General features: G+C 28.4%; 2 protein-coding genes across 2 annotated transcripts; one reads left to right on the top strand and one right to left on the bottom strand.

Annotated features, from left to right (window-relative positions):
* Positions 1 to 2,500: 2,500 nt before the first annotated feature.
* LOC130669873 (uncharacterized) lies at positions 2,501 to 8,168 on the top strand. The gene is made up of 3 exons (XM_057473009.1): positions 2,501 to 2,660; positions 3,126 to 3,525; positions 7,544 to 8,168. Exons 1-3 carry the CDS (start codon positions 2,621 to 2,623, stop codon positions 8,058 to 8,060), a joined length of 957 nt encoding a protein of 318 aa, XP_057328992.1. The 5' UTR covers positions 2,501 to 2,620; the 3' UTR covers positions 8,061 to 8,168.
* On the bottom strand, positions 8,026 to 12,031 carry LOC130669874 (phosducin-like protein). The gene is made up of 3 exons (XM_057473010.1): positions 11,560 to 12,031; positions 11,075 to 11,489; positions 8,026 to 8,404 (listed from the first exon to the last, which is right to left on the bottom strand). The coding sequence occupies exons 1-3, from the start codon at positions 11,761 to 11,763 to the stop codon at positions 8,178 to 8,180; spliced, it is 846 nt and encodes a 281-aa protein (XP_057328993.1). The 5' UTR covers positions 11,764 to 12,031; the 3' UTR covers positions 8,026 to 8,177.
* Positions 12,032 to 20,877: the final 8,846 nt, after the last annotated feature.

Raw genomic sequence — 20,877 nt, 5'->3', positions numbered from 1 at the left:
TAAATTTGAAAAGAAAAAAATTTGAAAAAATTGCACCTGTAGTTTTTAAAATTTTCTACATGTGCATATTTCTAGTTTTTATTTTTTTGTAATTTATTTGTTGAAAAAAAAATCCGAAAATTTTGAATTGTCTGCTAACTTCAGGATCATATAAAATTTAACGTTAAAAATAATTTCTCAACTTATCTAACAATATGGATACAAATAACCATAAATATTTAACATGGATGTGCACAATTAAAAATTTCACAGTAAAATTTATTCTGATAGCCAAACTTACGGCAAAGAAAACGAAAATACTGCTGTAAATTGTCGCTAAGCTGAACGCGAAAATTGGCAGTTGCCTTCCACGTGTAAAAATAATTCGTTCCAAAAAAGTTACGCATGGGGAACTTCTAAGCATGAGACAGATTAGAACTTTGAATGGAACTTTTTTGGAAAGTTAGTTAGTTTATTGGTATAAAAAAAGTTTTATGAGTGAACTTACCCGAGTCGAAATATTAGACGTAAGTTGAACGTTCTTAACGTTTTAAACGTAAATTGAATGTTTTTAACGTTTTGAAAGTAAATTGAATTTAAATATTTTTAATCACAATTTTCATCACCTTGATATCATAATATATGAACAGATATAGGGGAGGGAGGGGCAAAAGGGGGTACTTAAGGAAATACCAAGTTTTCGAGGACTCAAATACGCTAAATCTTTTTTTTTTTAATGATATTCAAAGTAAATAGAAGAAATTTTCAGTTACCGTTGAAAAAAAAAATTTTTCATTTCTGCGGACAAAGTGGGGTACCCCCTAAAAAAGGTAAAAAAAAAAAAATTTCTGGATTTTAAACGAATTTGATTAAGTTGAATTTTTTTTAAAGTAATTTACATGAAGAAAAATTATATTGTACATGTTTATTAGATACAAAAGAAGAAAAAAAATTTTTAATAGTTTTTATTATAAAACAAACGTTATTTATATTTTTCAACTGACAATTGATTTTTTAAAAAGTTTTCTAAAAAAAATTCAAAGTAACGCTTAATTATATTTACAGAAGTGATTTTGGAATGTTTAAAAACCATTTAAAATATAAAATTTTTTTTTATCAAATTTTGGGGGTACCCCGTTTGGCCTACCCTACCCCCTTTTGCCCCCCCTACCCCTACATATATGGTGGTAAAGATAGAAGGATATGAAACTGAAAAAATTTTTTTTTCAAAATACGAGTTCTTTATTTAACAGCCAGAAAAGCGGACGACAAAATTTTAGGGAATTGACGTGATGATAATCCAGGAGTACAAAATCGATGAAAAAAATTTTTTGGTATAGGCTCATGTTTTCTTATTGTAAGTATAAATAGGTTTTAGTTTTATGATAAATATGTTTTCAATTTATGACACTCCAATCTACGTTCAAAACGTTAAAAACGTTCAATTTACGTTCAAAACGTTCACTTTACGTCTAATATTTTGACTTGGGTAGAGTCAAAAGAGGACGTTCTTGGAAATTTTTTTGAATTTTATATGGACATTCCAAAAAAGTTCCATAATCACCACTTTTGACCTTTTTCGGAAGCTAAAAAAGACGTTCCAAAAACATTCGAAAAATCATTATTTTACCGCCCATTATAGAACTAAAATAGACGTTCCAAAAACATTCAAAAAAAGTTCCAAAATCACTACTTTTGCATCTTTTGTAGACTAAAGACGTTCTAGAAAAATGCCAAAATAGTTCAAAAATCACTACTTTTGAATTTTTTATAGAACTAAAAGAAACGTCCATAAAAAATTCCAAAAAAGTTCCAAGAACGTCCTTTTTTAACTCTAAATTTGCTTATGAAAACTTTTTTTTTACCATCAGAATTACTAACGTTCCAAAAAAAAGTCCATTCGTAACGTTTTTATAATCTTTTTGGAACGAATTTTTTTTACACGGGTCCATTTTCTCAAAAAGTTGGTGACAAGTTGCGACAGTAAATCTTCGCTAACTTTCTGGGAAAGTTGATAACAACTTGTAGTCAACAGTCACCCTGATAGGCATTTTAGCTTGAAATTGACTGCAATTTGACATTGAAAATTAACAACAAATTGATGTCAAAATTTGCCTGAAAATTGACGATAAATATTTTCTAGTGAACTTTTGAAGTGAATTTGCATTCTAAATTCAGGTAGTAAATGTACGTCAAATTGTACAGCAAGTTGCGTACAAATTTTCCTTAAAAATGGAAATATCCGAATTTGTCGTCAATTTGATCGCAACTAATTGACACCAACTTTCTGACCAAAAAGTCTTCAAGTCTTCATATATCAGGATACCCAGACAGTCATTTCGTCCGCAACTAACGGCTGTATATTTACATATATGGTCACACATGTCAAAAAAATGACAGCATTTGCCTGCCATTCGCTCTTGCTCTAGTGCTGCTCACAGCGGATTTTTTTTTAAGTACGTCTGAAAAATCTACTACAACTAATTCCATCTGTGTATCGTTCTAGCGCATGATTGGATGCCAATTGTCAGTCATAAGGAAAAAAAATACCATACACTCTTCAGAATGTTTTGCTTATTTAATTATAGTTTTATTTAAATATTTTAATTATTATACTTTAATTTTATTAGTTGATGGCTTAATGAATATGAGTATCAACAGTGACAGCAGTCAATTATCAGGTATAAATACTGTCATATTTATTTAATAAATTATTATTTCATAAATTTTGTTTACAAAAGCCGACAATAAATTTATAAAAATGAGTGTGAATGCAGCAGACGTCAGAAAAATTTTAAATTATTAATAAATGTAGTAAATAATTAATAAAATTAAATTTTAAAAAAAGGCGCGTTTCAAAAATTTTTAAATTCATAAGTCCATTTTTATAAATATTTTTGAAATTATTTTCTTTATTTATTTATAATTTTAAATTTGTCTGATGTCTGCTACATTCACTCATTTATAAAATTGTTTAAAAAAAAAATTGTTTTTTACAATTTAAAAATTTGAAAAATTATTTAAATTTTAATGAAATTGTTTCATGAATTACGAATTTAAATATTTAAAATTTTGTATTCTTGACGTAATAAGTAATCCAATAGTTTTATTTTTTTTTTGTTTAACTTTTAATTATTTTATTTTAGGACTCTCTGGTATATCAAATTTATCATGTTCGAGTTCCATGTATTTAACGACAAAAATAAAAACTAAAGAATTGTCATTAAATAAAATATTGGAAGCACTAGCAAAATGTGAAGAGTCCATGTACCAAATAGCGCATCGTAAATTAATTTATAAATCACTCGAGAATATTATCGCTGATAATAATAATTTGAAGCCGGAATTGCTGGATAAATTGAAACAAATAATTTTAGCGAACAAAATAAATAAATATCTCGTGCTGCCGAATGACAGTAACGAAAAATGTACATTACTGGGCATCATGGAAACTCCGAAGCCTGAATTTAATTGTGAAGAAAGAAGAATAATTAAATTTGCTGTGGAAACGGAAGTATTGAAAAGTATAAATAGTTTTATATCGAAGTAAGTAAATTTTTTAGGATCAGAGTAAGAAATACTTTACTTTTTATTAATTTTTCTTGTCTTAGAAATATATGGGGCATTCCACGCCAAATCGACCACTTTTGAATCGACCCCTTTAGATTTGGCTGAAAATTTTTTCTTTTTTTTCTACCCCATCAAAAACGTTTCTCATAATTTTTTCAAATTTTTTCACCCAAAAAAATTTTTTTTACACTCATTGTTTTATGGTTAAAATATTTTTTTTTTGAATTGCCAGCATCTGTCCAAAAATGTACCAAACGAAAACTTTTTTTTTTCATTTTTTTTTTTTTGTTTTTGAATGTAGTTTTCAGAAAAAAATACAAAAAAATTATTCAGATGGTCCTTCTATTTTTAAACTTGATTTTTCGAACAAAATTCAAATTATTTCGAGGATTACCATTTAAATTTTTTGTTTTTATTTTTTTTTTTTCCAAGTTTGAAAGTTTTCTGAGCACTCTCAAAAATTTTTAGCATGGTGTTATGAGAAATAAGGCTAGTTGTAAAAAATTTTTTTTTTCAATTGGAAAAAAAAAATATAAATCGGAAAAACATCACTCTGAAAAAATGTGAGGATCTGCAGAAAATGTCAAAGTTTTATATAAACAAAAAAATCAAAAATCAAAAATGGTAAACATCGAAAAATTTTTGATTTTTTCTAAAAATCTACGAAAAAACAATGAAGATAGGTTGCAATAATTTTTTTGTATTTTTTTTCAAAAAGTACATTCAAAAACAAAAATTTTGAAAAAAAAAACGTCCCAATCAGTCGAATTTTGAAAAAGTTATAGCTACTTAAAATAAAAAAAGCCATTTTTTTCAAAAATTTCTAACTTTTTTTCGGTTGGGTGAAAAAATTTGAAAAAATTATGAGAAACGTTTTTGATGGGGTAGAAAAATCGAAAAAATTTTCAGCCAAATCTAAAGGGGTCGATTCAAAAGTGGTTGATTTGGCGTGGAATGCCCCATATACAATAGGGTGTTTCAGAAAAAACAAATTTTTTTTTGGTATTCAAAAATTGAAAGTATACCTAGAATAAAAATTTTGGTGCCAATCCGAGCTCTTAATAATAATATTAAGGTTTGCCTCAATCCATTTTTCTATTTTCCATTTAAATAGCATAGGAAAAATTTTTTTTTTTTAGAACTTTCTAGCTTACAGACCAACGGATTTTTATGCGCAATGAAACTTTGTGTAGGAAATTGAACGCTCTACAAAAAAATTCTCTTATCATTTTTTGATAAATCCCACTATTCAAAAGTTATTTAAGTTTCAAGTCTAATTTATAGTAAATTTTGAGATCTTTTCACTTTTCCGGCGAAACTATCAGTCTTATTACAAAATGTCATAGAAACTTTTTTGTAGATAATTTTATTTCCTACAAATAATTACGAATAAAATTTTTCGAAATTCCGCATTGTTTTCAATTTATTTTCATTTCAATGTCAAGCTCTTAAAATCAATCAGAAATCTATTTTTTTAAGAGCTTGACATTGAAATGGACATAACTTGAAAACAACGCAGAATTTCGAAAAACTTTATCTGTAATAATTTGTGAGGAATAAAATTATCTGCAAAAAAGTTTCTGTAATATTTTTTGATAAGACTGATAGTTTCGCCGGAAAATTAAAAAAATCTCAAAATTTACTATAAATTTGACTTGAAGCTTAAATAACTTTTGAACAGTGGGATTTATCAAAAAATGATAAGAGACTTTTTTTGTAGAGCGTTCAATTTCCTACAAAAACATTTGTTGTGCATAAAAATCCGTTGATTGGTTTATGAGCTGGAAAATGCTAAAAAAAAAAAATTTTTCCCGTGTTATTTAAATAGAAAATAGAAAAATGGATTGAGGCAAACCTTAATATCATTATTAAGAGTTCGGAATGGTACCAATATTTTTATTTTTAGTTATACTTTCAATTTTTGGATACCATAAAAAAAAAAAAAATTGTTTTTTTTTTTTTTTTGAAACACCTTAATATACAATAGGGTGGTTCGTTCGGAATGACTTTTTTTATTTTCACTGCCACTTCAAAATATTGCCGCAGACATTGGAAAAAATTCCGTGCAAGTTTCAGACCGTAATTTTAATTTTCTTTACTTGACATTTAATTTTGAAGTTTTCCCATTTAAAATACGGAGGAAAGTTATGATTTTTTAAAAAAATTATCTATAGCTCAGCCGCATTTCAAGTTATCGAGTCGCGGTTTGCGGCATTTGGTAGATAATTTAATACTCTTCAAAAGTCTCCTTAGTAATTTTACTCAGACTCTAATTGTTTTTTTCTGTGTTGATTCTGAAAATGATGTTTTTAATAACAAATTGGGTTTTTAGTTTATTTCGACTAAATAACGAAATTTACAGTGAAAATGCAGATAACAATTTTTTAGGAAATTTCATTCTCTACAAAAAAGGTCCTTTGAGTTTAGTGGCTCAGGTTCATCGTTCACGTGATATAGAGATTTTAATAATTTTCTAAATAAAATATTTTTTAAAAAATTCGGCCAGATGCCATTTAAGTTCAATTTTAAGTCAGTAAATAATTTTCTTGTCATTAATTTAATCCTTTCATGGAAATCAGAAGGGTTACAATCGATGAGCTTCGGAAAAATTTTTGACCAATTTTTTATTTACAAAATTACTAAAATCTCTATATCACGTGAGCCACTTAACTAAAAAAATCTTTTGTTTTTTCGAGAATCAGATTTCCTCAAAAATCGTCGTTTGCATTTTTGCTGTAAATTTAATTATTTAGTTAATATCAACTAAAAACCCAAATTATCATTGGAAAAATGCTTTCAAAACCAACCTGTGTAAAAACAGAAGTTCGAAAAAAGTCTGGCATGTCGAACTTGGAAATTTGAGACAAAATCGAACTTTTTTCGAACATTTATAAAACAAAACAAATTCATTACAAACATGAAAAATCACATGAGACAAAGAGGATTGGTATAAAAGTTTGGAATTCTTGACTTTTCGGGACGTGTCGCTAACAAAGGAAATTAACAATTAGGAATCAAAATTTTTAGATCTTTTTTGACAATTTTGATTACACTTCAAAATTTTTTTAGAACTTTAAATTTTCTATCGGTATAATAGTTAGAAATTGTAACAACTTTTTTGATAATTTTAAGTGTAGAAGTTCTAAAAAAGTTCGATATTTTCAGAATTTTTTCGATAATTTTTATCGCAGAAGTTTGAATGTTTCAAAACTTTTTGGATGATTTTTATTAAAGAAGTTCTGAAAAAGTTCGAAATTTTTCGATAATTTTAAGTGTACACGGAAAAAAAAGTAGTAGTGACTACTGTCTGGGATAGTACTGAGTACTTTCTGTAAAAAAAAAATTTTAGACAGTACTGTATACTATTTAGACGGTATCCACTACTGTCCGGGATAGTACTCAAATACATACAGTACTGTCTGAAATTTTTTTTTTACAGAAAGTACTCAGTACTATCCCAGACAAGAGTCACTACTACTTTTTTTTCCGTCTAGAAGTTCTAAAAAAGTTCAATATTTTGATAAATTTTTCGATAAATTTTTTAATCATTTTTCATGTTTGTAATGAATTTGTATTGTTTTACAAAAGTTCGAAAATATTCGAAAAAAGTTCGATTTGATCTCAAATTTCGAAGTTCGACATGTCGAACTTTTTCGAATTTTTTTTTTTACACAGGAATACAGAAAAAACAATTAGAGTCTGAGTAAAATTACTGAGGAGACTTTGAAGAGTGAAATTATCTACAAATTGCCGGAAACGGCGACCCGATACCTTGAAATGCGGCTGATTTATAGAGAATTTATAAAAAAAAATTTATTTTAAATGGGGAAACTTTAAAATCAAATGTAAAGTAATTGAAATTAAAATTAAAGGCTGAAACTTACAGGGAATTTTTTTTCAATATCTGCGACAATATTTTAAAGTGGGAGAGAAAAGATCCGAAAAGTTTCGAAAGAACCACCCGAGTACTTATACTAAGAAATTAATTTTACAGATACGAAGAATATGGAGGAAATTTAATAGAAGCCATGGGAACAAAGGACTCGATAATGAAGCAACAATTATCCGAATTTAATAAATTAGATATAACATACTGGAAGGATAAAATTGATGATACTTTCGATGAATATCAACGACATATTTTGATCTGTGCAGAGTTATTAGAAGAATGGTTGCAGCTCAAGCACGAAGACGTTGAAAATTTTAATAGTAAAAAAGCTAAATCGAAATTACTTGAAGCAGAGATACTTGAGATCCAAACAAAAATAATGAAAATTAAGTACACAATATCCATGTTCACTGAAACATCGATAACACTAGACGCATTTAAAATTATCAATCAAAAGCTGGATGACAAATTGGATGAAATCCTGTTAGAAATAAAGAAGAAAAAAATATTATCGAAACAATATCAGGACTTACGTGGAACTGAGTATGATGATATACTGAAAAGATATTTGGAATTGAGATTCACGATTGAAAAAGAAGAGCGTTTATTAAATAGCCTTTAATACTTAGTTTTATAATGTAATTAAAAAATTCATTTTTAAGATATTTAAGTAAAAAAAAAACTTATTTATATTTTTTGTATAGAGATCAATATAAATTATTTAAAATCATGACACAAATCAATCACTATCATCATCGTTTGAATTAGCAATGATTTTTGGTACACAATTTTTATCTACAATTATTCCGTTTTCCAGAAGGAAGCTTTCAACGTCTGAAGCGTAGAAGTCGGTTCCCAATGTGTCCGATACGTTAATAAAATTACCAATCACTTGGCCATTTTTGTAGACAAGAAGAGCTGGCACTCCGCGTTTTTTAAAATGTTTACTTAAGCCAGCTGTTGAGCCTAAAAAATATAAATATACAGAAATTAATTGATAGAAAAAAATAGGTAATTAACTTTACAGTAAAAAAGGATTCGTCAAAGTGTAAAAAAAGTCTGTTAAGAATTCAAGTGTTGGATTTTTAACACTTCTGTATATGGATCATTCCATCTCAATTCAACGACATTGCGACGGTGACCCTTTTCGATTTTTTGAAGTGTTTTCATACATGTAGAAAGAAGTCTTGAGCTAAATTTTTAGCTCTTTATAACCACCCCTTCCGGAGTTATAATTTTAGCTTAAAAAGAATATAACTTTGACTATAGTTATTAGATTGGGCCAAAAAAATCGACTATTTTTTTTTTTTAACGATACTGTGGAAATATTATTTGGGATGACAAAAAAAATTATTGTGAAAATTTGAGCCCTTAATTTTGATATTAAGAGGTGTATCATCGCAATTTTTTATTTTTTTTTAATGAGCGGGTTTTTGTCTCATAACTCTCAAACCATCGAGATAAACGAAATCGACTCGGATACATTTTTTGAAGGAAATTTAATGCTCTACAAAAAAGAACTGATTGAAATTTTTCGTCAGATGAACCGTTTCCTTATAATCATGCTTTGAACATTGGTATGATTTTAAAATTTGATTGTTCAACTTTGGAATTTTGTAATTCATGTAAAAATAAGTTTCCGGAAAAAGCTAATGCATATTCTTGCAGGAAATTGAATGCCCTAAAAAAAAAGTCTCTTAACAATTTTCGCTAAATTCACTCCTTCAAAAGTTATTCAAGGTTGAAGTTATGTAAAACGACTTCAATAATCTAAAGTTAAAAATACTCAGTTAAAAAAAAAATTTCTCTTGTTATTTAAATGGGAAATCGAATTTTTTGATGCTAAGCCGCTATTGGACTTGAACCCTTTAGCCCAGCGGCATACTTTTTATTTTCTATATACTACCAGATTTTCTGGTATAGCAGTAAAAAAAAATATAGCTTTAAAATGTCACACCCTAATAATTAATTAATGTCAAGATGATGCATAGTAGGGTGGGCCGAAAATCCGCTTTTTTTGAATTTTCATTATTAATACCAAAAATATGTTTCTTTGTACAAAAAAAAAATTTTGCGGAAAACAAAAAAAATTTTAGGTCGATATCTTGGGCTCGCCAAATCCCGCTAAAGTTAGAAGTTGTTTAAAATTTTTTTCCAACTTATTTTGATCAGAAATTTAATTCTCTACAAAAAATCTTATAATAAAATAACGTAAAGTTGATAATTACTGAGATAATTGCAATTTTGTTCTAAAAAATATAATTTTTCAAGATATTATCATTTCTTCAGGGTAAAATATGAATTTGATCATATAAATTTCATGGAAAATCAAATTTCTTACAAAATTGGCCTTTTGGTAAAAACTTGAAATTTATAGTTATTCAGAAACTGGCAGTTTTATGTTTAGATAGTCACATTTATCGTTATTTGGCGACTGTCACCAAGAATCGCTATTATCTTTGTAACTATAAACTTTGAATAAATTTTTATTAGGTCTGTTTTGTAGAAAATTGAATTTCCTATGAAATTTTTATCATAAAATTTATTTTTTACCTTGAAAAATTAATAATATCTCGAGAAATTTCATTTTTTAGAGCAAAAATGCAATTATCTCAGTAACTATCGACTTTACGTAATTTTATCATAGGACCTTTTTTGTGGGGAATTAAATTTCTGAGTAAAATGTGTTGGAAAAAAAATTTTAAACAACTTCTAACTTTAGCGGGATTTGGCGAGCCCAAGATATCGACCTAAAATTTTTTTTGTTTTCCGCAAATTTTTTTTTTGTACAAAGAAAAATATTTTTGGTATTAAGAGAGTGTACCAGGTGATTTTCAAATAACCGTTTTCACAAGTAAAGACCCAAATTATTAAACGAAATATGTCATTCGATGCGTAAACTTATTATTTATCGAATAAAATGTTACCCCTGATTAAAAAAGTGAATTGAAAAGTATTGAAAATTATTTCAATTCTTTTCAATCCCTCGGCGGTTTTGGAAAGTATTGAATGGAATTGAAATTTCGATCGTTTGAATACTTTACAATTCCAAAGGGGAATTCGAAAGTATTGAAAAGAATTCAATCTTTCATCATTTCAATACCTTCCAATATGGAATTATTTTGGTATTGAGAAGGATTCAGAAAGATTCAAAATATCAATTCATTTGAATCTTTTTCAATTCCTCGGAAGTTCAGAAATTCTTTTATTATTTTGGGATTGAAAAGTATTAATTTTATGTCAAAATGAAAACCTTGGGGTACAGAAAGTATTCGAAAGGATTCATTTCTCATCTTTTTCAATACTTTTCAATTCACTTTTTTAATCAGGGACTCGTACGGAAATTGCAGTTTACATCTGAGAACGGCTCATTTTAAATTTCCATTTGCTAATGTAAGTGCAACAAGGACAGTTCCGTTCGTTCACATGTGTGTGAGAAAGACAATAGATGGCACATCTTCTTAACAGTGAAAATTAAAAAAAAAGCGGATTTTCGGCCCACCCTAATGCAGTGCCGATTGGCGTAATAAATAAAATAAAATAAAATATAATTGTGTGTAAGCCGTTCGTTTTACACACGATTATTATAAATTTTGACGAATCCTTTCTTACTGTCTAAAATTATTTACACCGTACCGAGAATGTTACAAAATTTAATAGCTGGGTATTCTTGCGCCAAACTAATTAAACTTCCATTCATTGCATCACAACCAGGAACGTTTTTCTCATAAATATGTACAACAATAGTCACAGATTTATCTTCATTATCAATCGCCTTCAAAAATTCATCAGCGCTACTGAGATTAACCAAAGTACCAAATTGTAATTTACTTGCGTTAGCCAACATCTCTTTCATTCTCTGCTTTTGATACTCGAGTAAAAAATCATCTTCAAGTAATTCCGCTAATTCAGGATCGGTTTCATTGAGTTTGTCTTTTTCATCATCCAGCGAACTTCTGCAAGTAAGACTTAATTTTTTAATCAACAGCAAACGTTCTCGTTCTTGTTCTGCTTTTTTTTCCGACTCCAGTTGTTTGAATCTCTGCCAATCCTAGTGATCAGATAAAAATTAAATTATTTTGACAGCTGACAGTATTTAAAAATTTGAATAAAAAATTTACTTTCAAAACGCCTTTCGGTCCAGTGTTACTTGAGGTTCCATTCCATTCATTGCAGCTGGAAGATGGAGTTTGTCCAGAGTTGACACTTTCTGGTTTAGTTTCCTCGGAGTCTGAACCCTCAGAATCTTTTCCTTCGTCTTCACTTGAACTACTGCAGTAATATTCTAATTTTTCATTCAATATTTTGTCTTCCAATGTGGCCATTTTTATTTATTTTATATTTATATATGTATACAAATATATGACACTATAGACGATGCATTTGCACAAAGAGTATTTAAAATTTTAGGTTAATTATTGGTCTAAATTTATGATCACAATTGAATTCTTAGCGTTAAATTGTAGATCTTTGTAACTCTTGTCAACTTTGACAGTTAATTTAAAAAATAAACGAATTTTGATTTATTGGCAATGTTGTAATTTATGTTTACATTTCATTTGAGGATAAAAATGATTGTCAAAAATATCGAGTTTTAACAATCGATTTTAACTAGTGCCCTCTCGAGTGCTGTCGATATATGATTCTTGACATCTTTTTGATATCGCATTCAAATTTTTTTATGGTACTGAAGTTAAGACGTCTAATAATTTTTTGATTTTTTTTTTTTTTAATTATAAATTATAAAAAAAAAAAAATATTTGAAAAAATTTCACTTATAGTTTTTTAAATTTTCTACATGTGTGTATTTTTATTTTTTATTTTTTTACAATCGATTTGTTAAAAAAAAAATCAAAAATTTTTAATTGTCTGGTAATTTTAGGATCATGGAATAATTTTTGAATTTTTTTAAAAACGATAAATTAAATTATGAAAAAAAAGAAAAATATTTGAAAAAATTGCACTTATAGTTGTTTAAATTTTCTACATGTGTATATTTTTATTTTTTATTTTTTTGCAATCGATTTGTTAAAAAAAAAATCAAAAATTTTTACTTGTCTGGTAATTTTAGGATCATGGAATAATTTTTGAATTTTTTTAAAAACGAATTAAATTATGAAAAAAAAAAAAAATATTTGAAAAAATTGCACTTATAGTTTTTTAAATTTTCTACATGTGCATATTTTTATTTTTTATTTTTTTGCAATCGATTTGTTAAAAAAAAAATTCAAAATTTTTTAATTGTCTGGTAACTTCAGGAGCATGTAATAATTTTTGAATTTTTTGCAAAAGCGATAAATTAAATTATGAAAAAAAACAAAAATATTTGAAAAAATTGCACTTATAGTTTTTTGAATTTTCTACATGTGCATATTTTTATTTTTTATTTTTTTGCAATCGATTTGTTAAAAAAAAAATTCAAAAATTTTTAATTATCTGGTAATTTTAGGATCATGGAATAATTTTTGAATTTTTTTAAAAACGATAAATTAAATTATGAAAAAAAAAAAAATTTTTGAAAAAATTGCACTTATAGTTTTTTTAATTTTCTACATGTGCATATTTTTATTTTTTATTTTTTTGCAATCGATTTGTTAAAAAAAAAATTCAAAAATTTTTAATTGTCTGGTAACTTCAGGAGCATGTAATAATTTTTGAGTTTTTTTAAAAACGATAAATTAAATTATGAAAAAAAAAAAAAAACATTTGAAAAAATTGCACCTAGTTTTTTGAATTTTCTGCATGGGCATATTTTTAAAAGCTTAAAAAGCTTTAGAGCCCAATTGATTTTGGAATCAATCCATCGAGCACATTAGAAGTTATCAAAAAAAAACATTTTTGAAAAAATTTTATTTTTGGAATATCGTTGAACGAGCCCTACCAATCAAGCTCAATTTTCCACAGCTTCTAGATATTAACGAGCCGCGTAGAATGACACCTTAACGATCAAAATCGGTTCATCCGTTTAAAAGATACAGGTATTTACATATGTACGTACGTGCGTACGTGCACACATACACTCGGACATGATCGTGAAATTAGTCAGAATAGTTTCCTAGAACCTCAAAACGTCAAGATTTGATAGAAATTCGATTTTCGAAAATTGGACCGAATCCAATAACTTCCCAAATTTTTGAAAATTTACAATTTTCTTAGCGGGAAGTTAAAAAGTTATTCAAGCCACATTTTTAAGTTTAAAATTCTAATTAGAAAAATCTATGCTTTTTCGACGCCTTCTTTACGCAGGAATTCCTACATAATTTGACGTCATACTAATAATCTAAGAGTAATGTTTTTTTTAGTAAATATTTTGTTTTTATAAAAGAAGTTATAAATAGAAATGATTATAAATTACGCGTGAAAAAAATAGTATCATTAAATCTCTATTAAATAACAAAACCAAAAAATAGAAAAATTGACGTAGATAAAAATAGGGTACTAGTAAGAACTAATAGTAAACAAAATTGTTTTTTGACTAAAAATTGAGGACAGGTCATTTGACCTGTTGGCTGTTGATAACGTCTACGTTTTATCTTCTTGCCTACGGGTATTATTATTTAATTTTACGGTAACACACCCACTTTTATTTGTGAATCATCGCTGATAGCTTCGATACAAATTTTATATTATTGTTTTTTTTAGCTCATAATCAACTTTTGTACGTCAAAACAATGTTATGATGACGTTATTTAGGGATGAAGTAAACAAAAAAATAGTATTTAACGGTAAGTAAAATGAAATTCAAATCATAACTCCAAACTCTGTCTTACAGTTTGATACAACTAAAAAAACCAAAAACTTCGAAAATTATTCGATTTTATAAACAATACTAAAAGTGAGTATGTATTTTATTTATATAAATAATTATTTTAATAAAAAAAAGTAACTAATTTTTAATTTAAATAATTCTGATTATATATAATAATTTTTATTTTTATTCCAGTTATAAGATTCGAAAAATTTCATTTAAAAAATATGGATATAAAATTATTGATTTTATGTTCGACATTTATATATATTAGTTTTATTATCTTGCCTGGAAATTCATATGTGATTAAAAAAAATAATGATAATGAATCGAAGAAAAGTGAAAAAAATGACTTTCTTCACGATGAAATTTCCGCTAAGCTCATCGAGGAATATAAAAATGAATCAAAAGCTAAAGAAAACGATGTCTTTAAACAAAAAGTTGTTGCACCGACGTCCGTCGGCTATATTGATGATATTCCTGATCCTAAAGATAATACATGTGGACCAGGTGAAGATGTTCAGCCCGATGGGTCATGCGCTCCTCCTATGTAATTATAAGCTTAATAATTAAGAAAAAAAGTATTGCTTGTATATATTCTATTTATTCTGTAATTGATTTATTTATTTGTAAATAAACTTTAAAAAAAGTAATAAAATAAGAACAAATTATTTTTTTTTTATCACGAACATTATTTTTATATGTAGTTCAAATTATTGCATGCCGACATACTTTGTTTATTTTTTCTATTTGTTTTTTTTTAACTTCCCGCTAAGAAGATTGAAAATTTTCAAAAAAAGGGAAGTTATTGATTTTGGTCCGATTTTCGAAAATCGAATTTCCATCAGATGTCGACGTTTTGGGGTGCTAGCAAGCTATTCTGACTATTCCCGGATGGACGCCCGTGTGTATGTGTGTGTGTGTGTGTGTGTGTGTGTGTGTGTGTGTGTGTGTGTGTGTGTGTGTGTGTGTGTGTGTGTGTGTGTGTGTGTGTGTGTGTGTGTGTGTGTGTGTGTGTGTGTGTGTGTGTGTGTGTGTGTGTGTGTGTGTGTGTGTGTGTGTGATTTTATTTTTGTCCGACAATACCTTTGGAATGAATCAACTGATTTAAACGTAATTGGTGGCAATCGAAAGGGCTCACCAAAACTTAGAATTGATTAGATTTTAGGGTAGATCGGTCATGTAGTTTACGAGTTATACGAAGAATAAAAATTACAAATTTTTTTTGTTTTTGGTTTTTTGCGTATAACTTATAAACCACTTGCCTGATTCACCTTAAAATGTAATCAGTTCTAAGTCTTGTTGAGCCTTTTCGATTGCCACCAAGAACGTTCAAATCGATTGATTCGTTCCAAAGATATCGTCGGACAAAAATTATAATATTTCAGTGAAGGTATGGTTCACCGGCTCGAAGAGCTCAAAAATCTACAAGTAATAATGTTTCCGAGCTCCCTGAGCTCAAAAACAGCGGGAAGTTTTAGGGCTGGCCCGCGGGGTCAACCGATAGAAAGATTTTTATATATTGTTTCCACTCAATTAACACGTTCAAATTTCACGTTATTTTATAGTAACCTGTTATGTTTTACAAGTTGAACGATGAAGGAAACACTGAGGTCAGTTGACATACGAAAAATTTTTTTCTCTTTACCATACCATCCAATAAAGTCAATTAACACAAACGGATTGTTTTGAAAATCACCAAATTCAAGTGTGATAGCGTTCGAATTTTACTCTGAAGTTAATGTGGGGGTCTATTGGACCCCAAGTAAATGATTAGAGTTCAAATTTATTCGTTCGAATTTACTGTAAAATAATAATAAATTTTTGTAACAACAAAAAAATTGTAACCGGTATTAAAAAGCCACAACTAATTACTCGCTTAAGTGGTGCCGTCATGCCCCAGTCTCTATATTTCTGTAAATCAATAGTTTACTAATAAATGAAAGTGGTTTTCAGTAACAATCAACTTGAAACGTTGCAAAAAAATAGATACATCTATTCGAAAGAAAAATGTGTAATGACTAATGGACTAGTGTTAAATATTTTTGAATTCTGTGGCGCCCAGTATTGGGCAAATATTTTTTTGAGATAATTTTTATGATTACTGATGCAGGGAAAAAATTAATCTTTAAATTGAATACTACGTAATATACATACATTTGTTTTGCTATAATAAGTATATGAATGTGATGCTAATGTGTTACACTTTTAATAACATGCGTCATATACTTCTCGAGGACTCATTGGCGCGTTCAAAAAATCGAAGCGATCCTCATGTATGGACACGTATCCTTAACAACTAATGAAGTGGATATTCCAGCAAATGATACTATTGAGTTGTCAGTTATGAGCAATAAGTTGAAGTAGATAGACATATGGATGCTATTTCAGCATTCAGTGATTCGATTTGTTCTATAATTTACTTAAAATTAAAAAGAAATTGAGATTATTTGAGGGTTTTCAAACTATTGATAATTTAAAATTTTAATTTCATTAAAATTGTTGTAAAAATGTGGGGGAAAATTGTTATTTTGTGTTTGTTTGTGAATTTCATTGCGTTAAACAATATTGACAAAAGTGATGGAGCACCAACTGATTTAAAGATTTTTCACAATGATACGGTAACTTATATTTTATACGTATACAATAGATTGATTTGTATGATTATATAATTATTGTCCGATTTTCAAACAGAAACAACTACTTGAGCTGTGTTTCCCTGATAAATTAAACCCTGCGGTTATAACTGTTAACTTGATTGACATCATGTTCGAAATTTCAATAAACGAAGTGGTCAACGCGTCGATTGTAACGATCGATAATGATTTCGAGTCAACTGTGATGAAATGGTACTATCCAAATCATCCTTCGTATATTCTATCAGCAGAGACTGATAGGGAACTAAAAGCTCTTCTTCACGAAATAAAATCGTCGATTATTTGGAACGTCGAGTCATTGGTTTTCGTTGTTGGTGAAAATTGTGGAAAGGCAATGAAAGTACTGAGAACGGTGTGGAATATTGAAGCTCTTGGATCATTTTACGTTTGTCGAGATCAAGTCAACAAAACTACGTTGGTGTATACATTTAACCCCTACACTAATAGAGCACCGAAACCCTGGAGAAGAGTTAAGAAGAAAACGAGTGATAATCGATGGACATTGTATAGGCAGACATTTAAAAACGGTAGGGTACTGCATTCAATTTGTGATTATATTTTTCTTAAATGTTTGATTTTTGTTACAGATTCGGAATCGTGTCAAAGTTACCATTTTGACAAAACCAGAATTCTGGACGGTTTTCCAGTAAAAGGTTATGCACCTTATTCACTCCGTGATGTTTCATCAAATGAACTCGATTTTACCGGAAAGCCACGATTCGTTTTTGAAAAGATATTTTCAATGTTGAATGTCACACCGGTGATGCACTACCATTGGCCTCATGAAGTTTTACACTCTAACAGAACTAAAAAATTATTTAATAATAATATTTACGATGTATGGTTAGATTTAAAACCACTCGATATACTTTATTACGAATATCTCGATGTTATTCCTCTATACTCGGAAGACGGCTTCACGATAGTAACAAACTCACGTTCTACTCCAATCCTTGACGAAATTGTCGACAGTATGTTCAGTTATCAAAGTATGACACTCTCGATTATTATTCTAACTAGCATTTATGTACTTATCTTAGTCAATAATAAGTTCAATTTTGTCGAAACCTTTTTCGATATCGTTTTGTTGGTATTGAATATGGGGATGACGACACGCATAGAGCGTTTATTTATGCGTATTACTTTTTTAACTGCATCTTTATTTATGTTGATGTTCAATCCAGCATTAGAGGGTCAACTCATGGCGTTGCTTGCAAAACCGAGTTACCGTAGGGTAGAAAATTTGAATGATTTACATTCAAATAAGTATAAAATATTTTTCGACAATAGTATCCGTGATTATATATTCGACACAGAAATATGGTCAAGTGATACTGATAAGGAATACTTGTATGAATCATATATAAATGGTTATGATCAATGCTACTATTACATTATGAGAGATTATGCAGGTTCGGTAGAAATTGGAATGTCAGAGTCGATTAAGGTAATTGATCCCGTTCCGATAAATTATTCACTTCCAGTAAATGTTTCTCATCTGATTAATGATTCGCGCCCGATAAATATGTCAAGTCCGTTAAAGTCTTCAAATTTGGAATATTATGAATCAATCACAAAAGATTCTTTAGCAGCTTGCATATTTGCTTATAAGTTTCGTAATTTCGGATATACCAAGGATCTATACATTTCGAAAGACATATTATTCAAATCGTACAATGTGTTTATGAGTCGTAAACGTTGGAGTTTAAAAAACAAAATCGATAAAGCAGCAATGAATATTTTTGAAACCGGTCACATCCATTACGCCGAACGCTTTGAACTTTATAAAGAATTAAAACGAAAAAAAAAATTAGCTGCTAGAATTAAATCATATAAAAGTGGATTTGATCAATTAGAGTTTGAAGATTTTCGAATAGTTTATCTTTTCGGTACATTGAGCTTAATGTGGACGTTCACTGTTTTTATTTTTGAAATATTGTTCAAAAAATTAACAGAATTATCTGAAAAACGTTCGCAAAAATTAGAAACGAAACGTACTAAACTACGGCGAAAATTAGCATTGATCAATAAACAAACTGCCGTTGCTGAAACACGGGTTTAATTATTTGTATTGCTGTAATATTTAAAATACTTATCAAAGACACGTTGTAGGACAAGGTTCCTCCCATAATTGAGTCGGAGTTTTGAATTTTAATCTACCGTTTTAAATATAATTTTTAAAAAAATTGGTGAAACGGTTTTTTAAGTATTCGATTTGCAGAACATTCGATATTACCAAATTACAAACCGTAAATAATTTGCTTTCGTTCAAAGTTATTTAATTTTTGACCATGAAATTAAATAACAAATGATGTTAGGTTTTTATTTTATTAGTTTATAAAGTTGTATATTCTTTTTACTGCCCTTGAACTGAGTAATTAAATATTGCGTGTTCTGTTGTTTGACTTATGTATCTATTGATTGATATTGTGTGTCGCTAAAATGATTAACATTTGAATAAAATATATAAAGCTTGAAAATTGATCGCCCGTTGGCACAAAATTAAAATTTTTGTTTTTGATGGAATAAATCACATATAATTCTTATGGAAACTGTTCCTTGATGTGGGATTTCTATAGCAACTATATAAATATATATAGATATAGAGGAGACCGGGGTGCTATGGCCCCCTGGGGTACGAAGGCCCCCCTCAAAAATTAGGTAAAAAAATTTTGTTTTCATTTTCCGTCAAGTTATGACCTCTATAATGGTTTTATTATATTTTAGGTCGATATGTGATATGTGGGGCAAAATGGACCACTCGAAAAAAAAATTGTAACGAAAAAATTATTTTTTTTCTATTTTCCATCAAGTTAATTTTTTCGTTACAATTTTTTTTTTGAGTGGTCCATTTTGCCCCACATATCACATATCGACCTAAAATATAATAAAACCATTATAGAAGTCATAACTTGACGGAAAATGAAAACAAAATTTTTTTATAATTTTTAGGGAGGGGGCCCCAGAAAAAAAAAATTTTTTTTTCGATTTTTTGCAAAATTTCGACTGATTCTTCCGAAATAGACGGAATTTAAATGAATTTGATGGTCAAAAGCCACAAGAAGAAAAAACCGGCTTAAGGGGGCCTTCGTGCCCCGGTCTCCTCTATACATATTAAAGAGGATAAAAAAAAAATTTTGTTTCCACTTTTACCCTCAAAAAGTTTGAGTGCGGTAAAAAAAAATTATCACCACTTTTGAGTGAAAATTTTTAGATTAAGAGAGGTCGCACAAGAATTTTCAAAATCTAGAAAACATTCAAACAATCTAGTGTTTCATTTTCGCAAATTTGTATTTTGGAATAGCAAAAATTACTACTTATCAAATAAGCCATCTTCTAACAATTTTATCTAAAAACATGAATTTTGTGAAGCCGCGTAATAACTTCGAAGTTTTCAAATCTCAAACATGGAGAGAATTTTTTTTTACCATACCCTAATAACTTTTTGAAGGGTGAGAGTAAAAGCACAAAGATCAAGACTTTTTCTAAGCCACCGTAATATATATATATACAGGGTGATTCAGACTGACCTTCACAGCGGGAAAATTTGAATAGAGGAGACGATTCTAAGCATAAAGTTCCTTAGCCATTTTTCAAAATTCTCAATAGTTTTTGAGTTATTTAAAATCTAAATTGACCAATCAAAGACATGCTTTGAGATTTAAAAAAAATTAAAAAGAATAACAAATAAGTTTGGCAGCGCCGCAACAGAAAACTTCAAGTTATACACTATTTATTTAATTTAAAAAGTTCGATTTGTCACAGAAAAGAAACAAAACACACAATTACAACATAGAATATATTCGTATATTTTGTTTTATCATTTCTCTTTTTATAGAAAGAATAATTAGTGGAAAATAATGTTTTTATTAAAAATAAAGCTTTTGGAAATTCGACAAAAAAAAATTACAGATTTTTAATTATATGATGAGCAACGCAGATTAAAAAAAGAAATTTGAAAACTAATTGAATTATGTTTTACCAGAATAAAAGCAATTTCAAATAGACAAATATATAGATGAACACATTATTTT

This window comes from Microplitis mediator, chromosome 6 (genome assembly GCF_029852145.1).
Source record: "Microplitis mediator isolate UGA2020A chromosome 6, iyMicMedi2.1, whole genome shotgun sequence".
Taxonomy (NCBI): domain Eukaryota; kingdom Metazoa; phylum Arthropoda; class Insecta; order Hymenoptera; family Braconidae; genus Microplitis; species Microplitis mediator.
Note: the sequence above shows the minus strand (reverse complement) of the source record. Positions and strands in the feature narration are given on the sequence as shown.

Excerpts from the sequence above, each read along its gene's own strand:
- LOC130669873 (XM_057473009.1), top strand. The coding sequence starts at position 2,621 with ATGAATATGAGTATCAACAGTGACAGCAGTCAATTATCAG. Across the intron at positions 2,661-3,125 it reads TGACAGCAGTCAATTATCAG|GACTCTCTGGTATATCAAAT; the intron begins GTATAAATACTG and ends ATTTTATTTTAG. Across the intron at positions 3,526-7,543 it reads ATAAATAGTTTTATATCGAA|ATACGAAGAATATGGAGGAA; the intron begins GTAAGTAAATTT and ends TTAATTTTACAG.
- LOC130669874 (XM_057473010.1), bottom strand. The coding sequence starts at position 11,763 with ATGGCCACATTGGAAGACAAAATATTGAATGAAAAATTAGAATATTAC. Across the intron at positions 11,490-11,559 it reads GACCGAAAGGCGTTTTGAAA|GATTGGCAGAGATTCAAACA; the intron begins GTAAATTTTTTA and ends TCTGATCACTAG. Across the intron at positions 8,405-11,074 it reads TAAATTTTGTAACATTCTCG|GCTCAACAGCTGGCTTAAGT; the intron begins GTACGGTGTAAA and ends TATATTTTTTAG.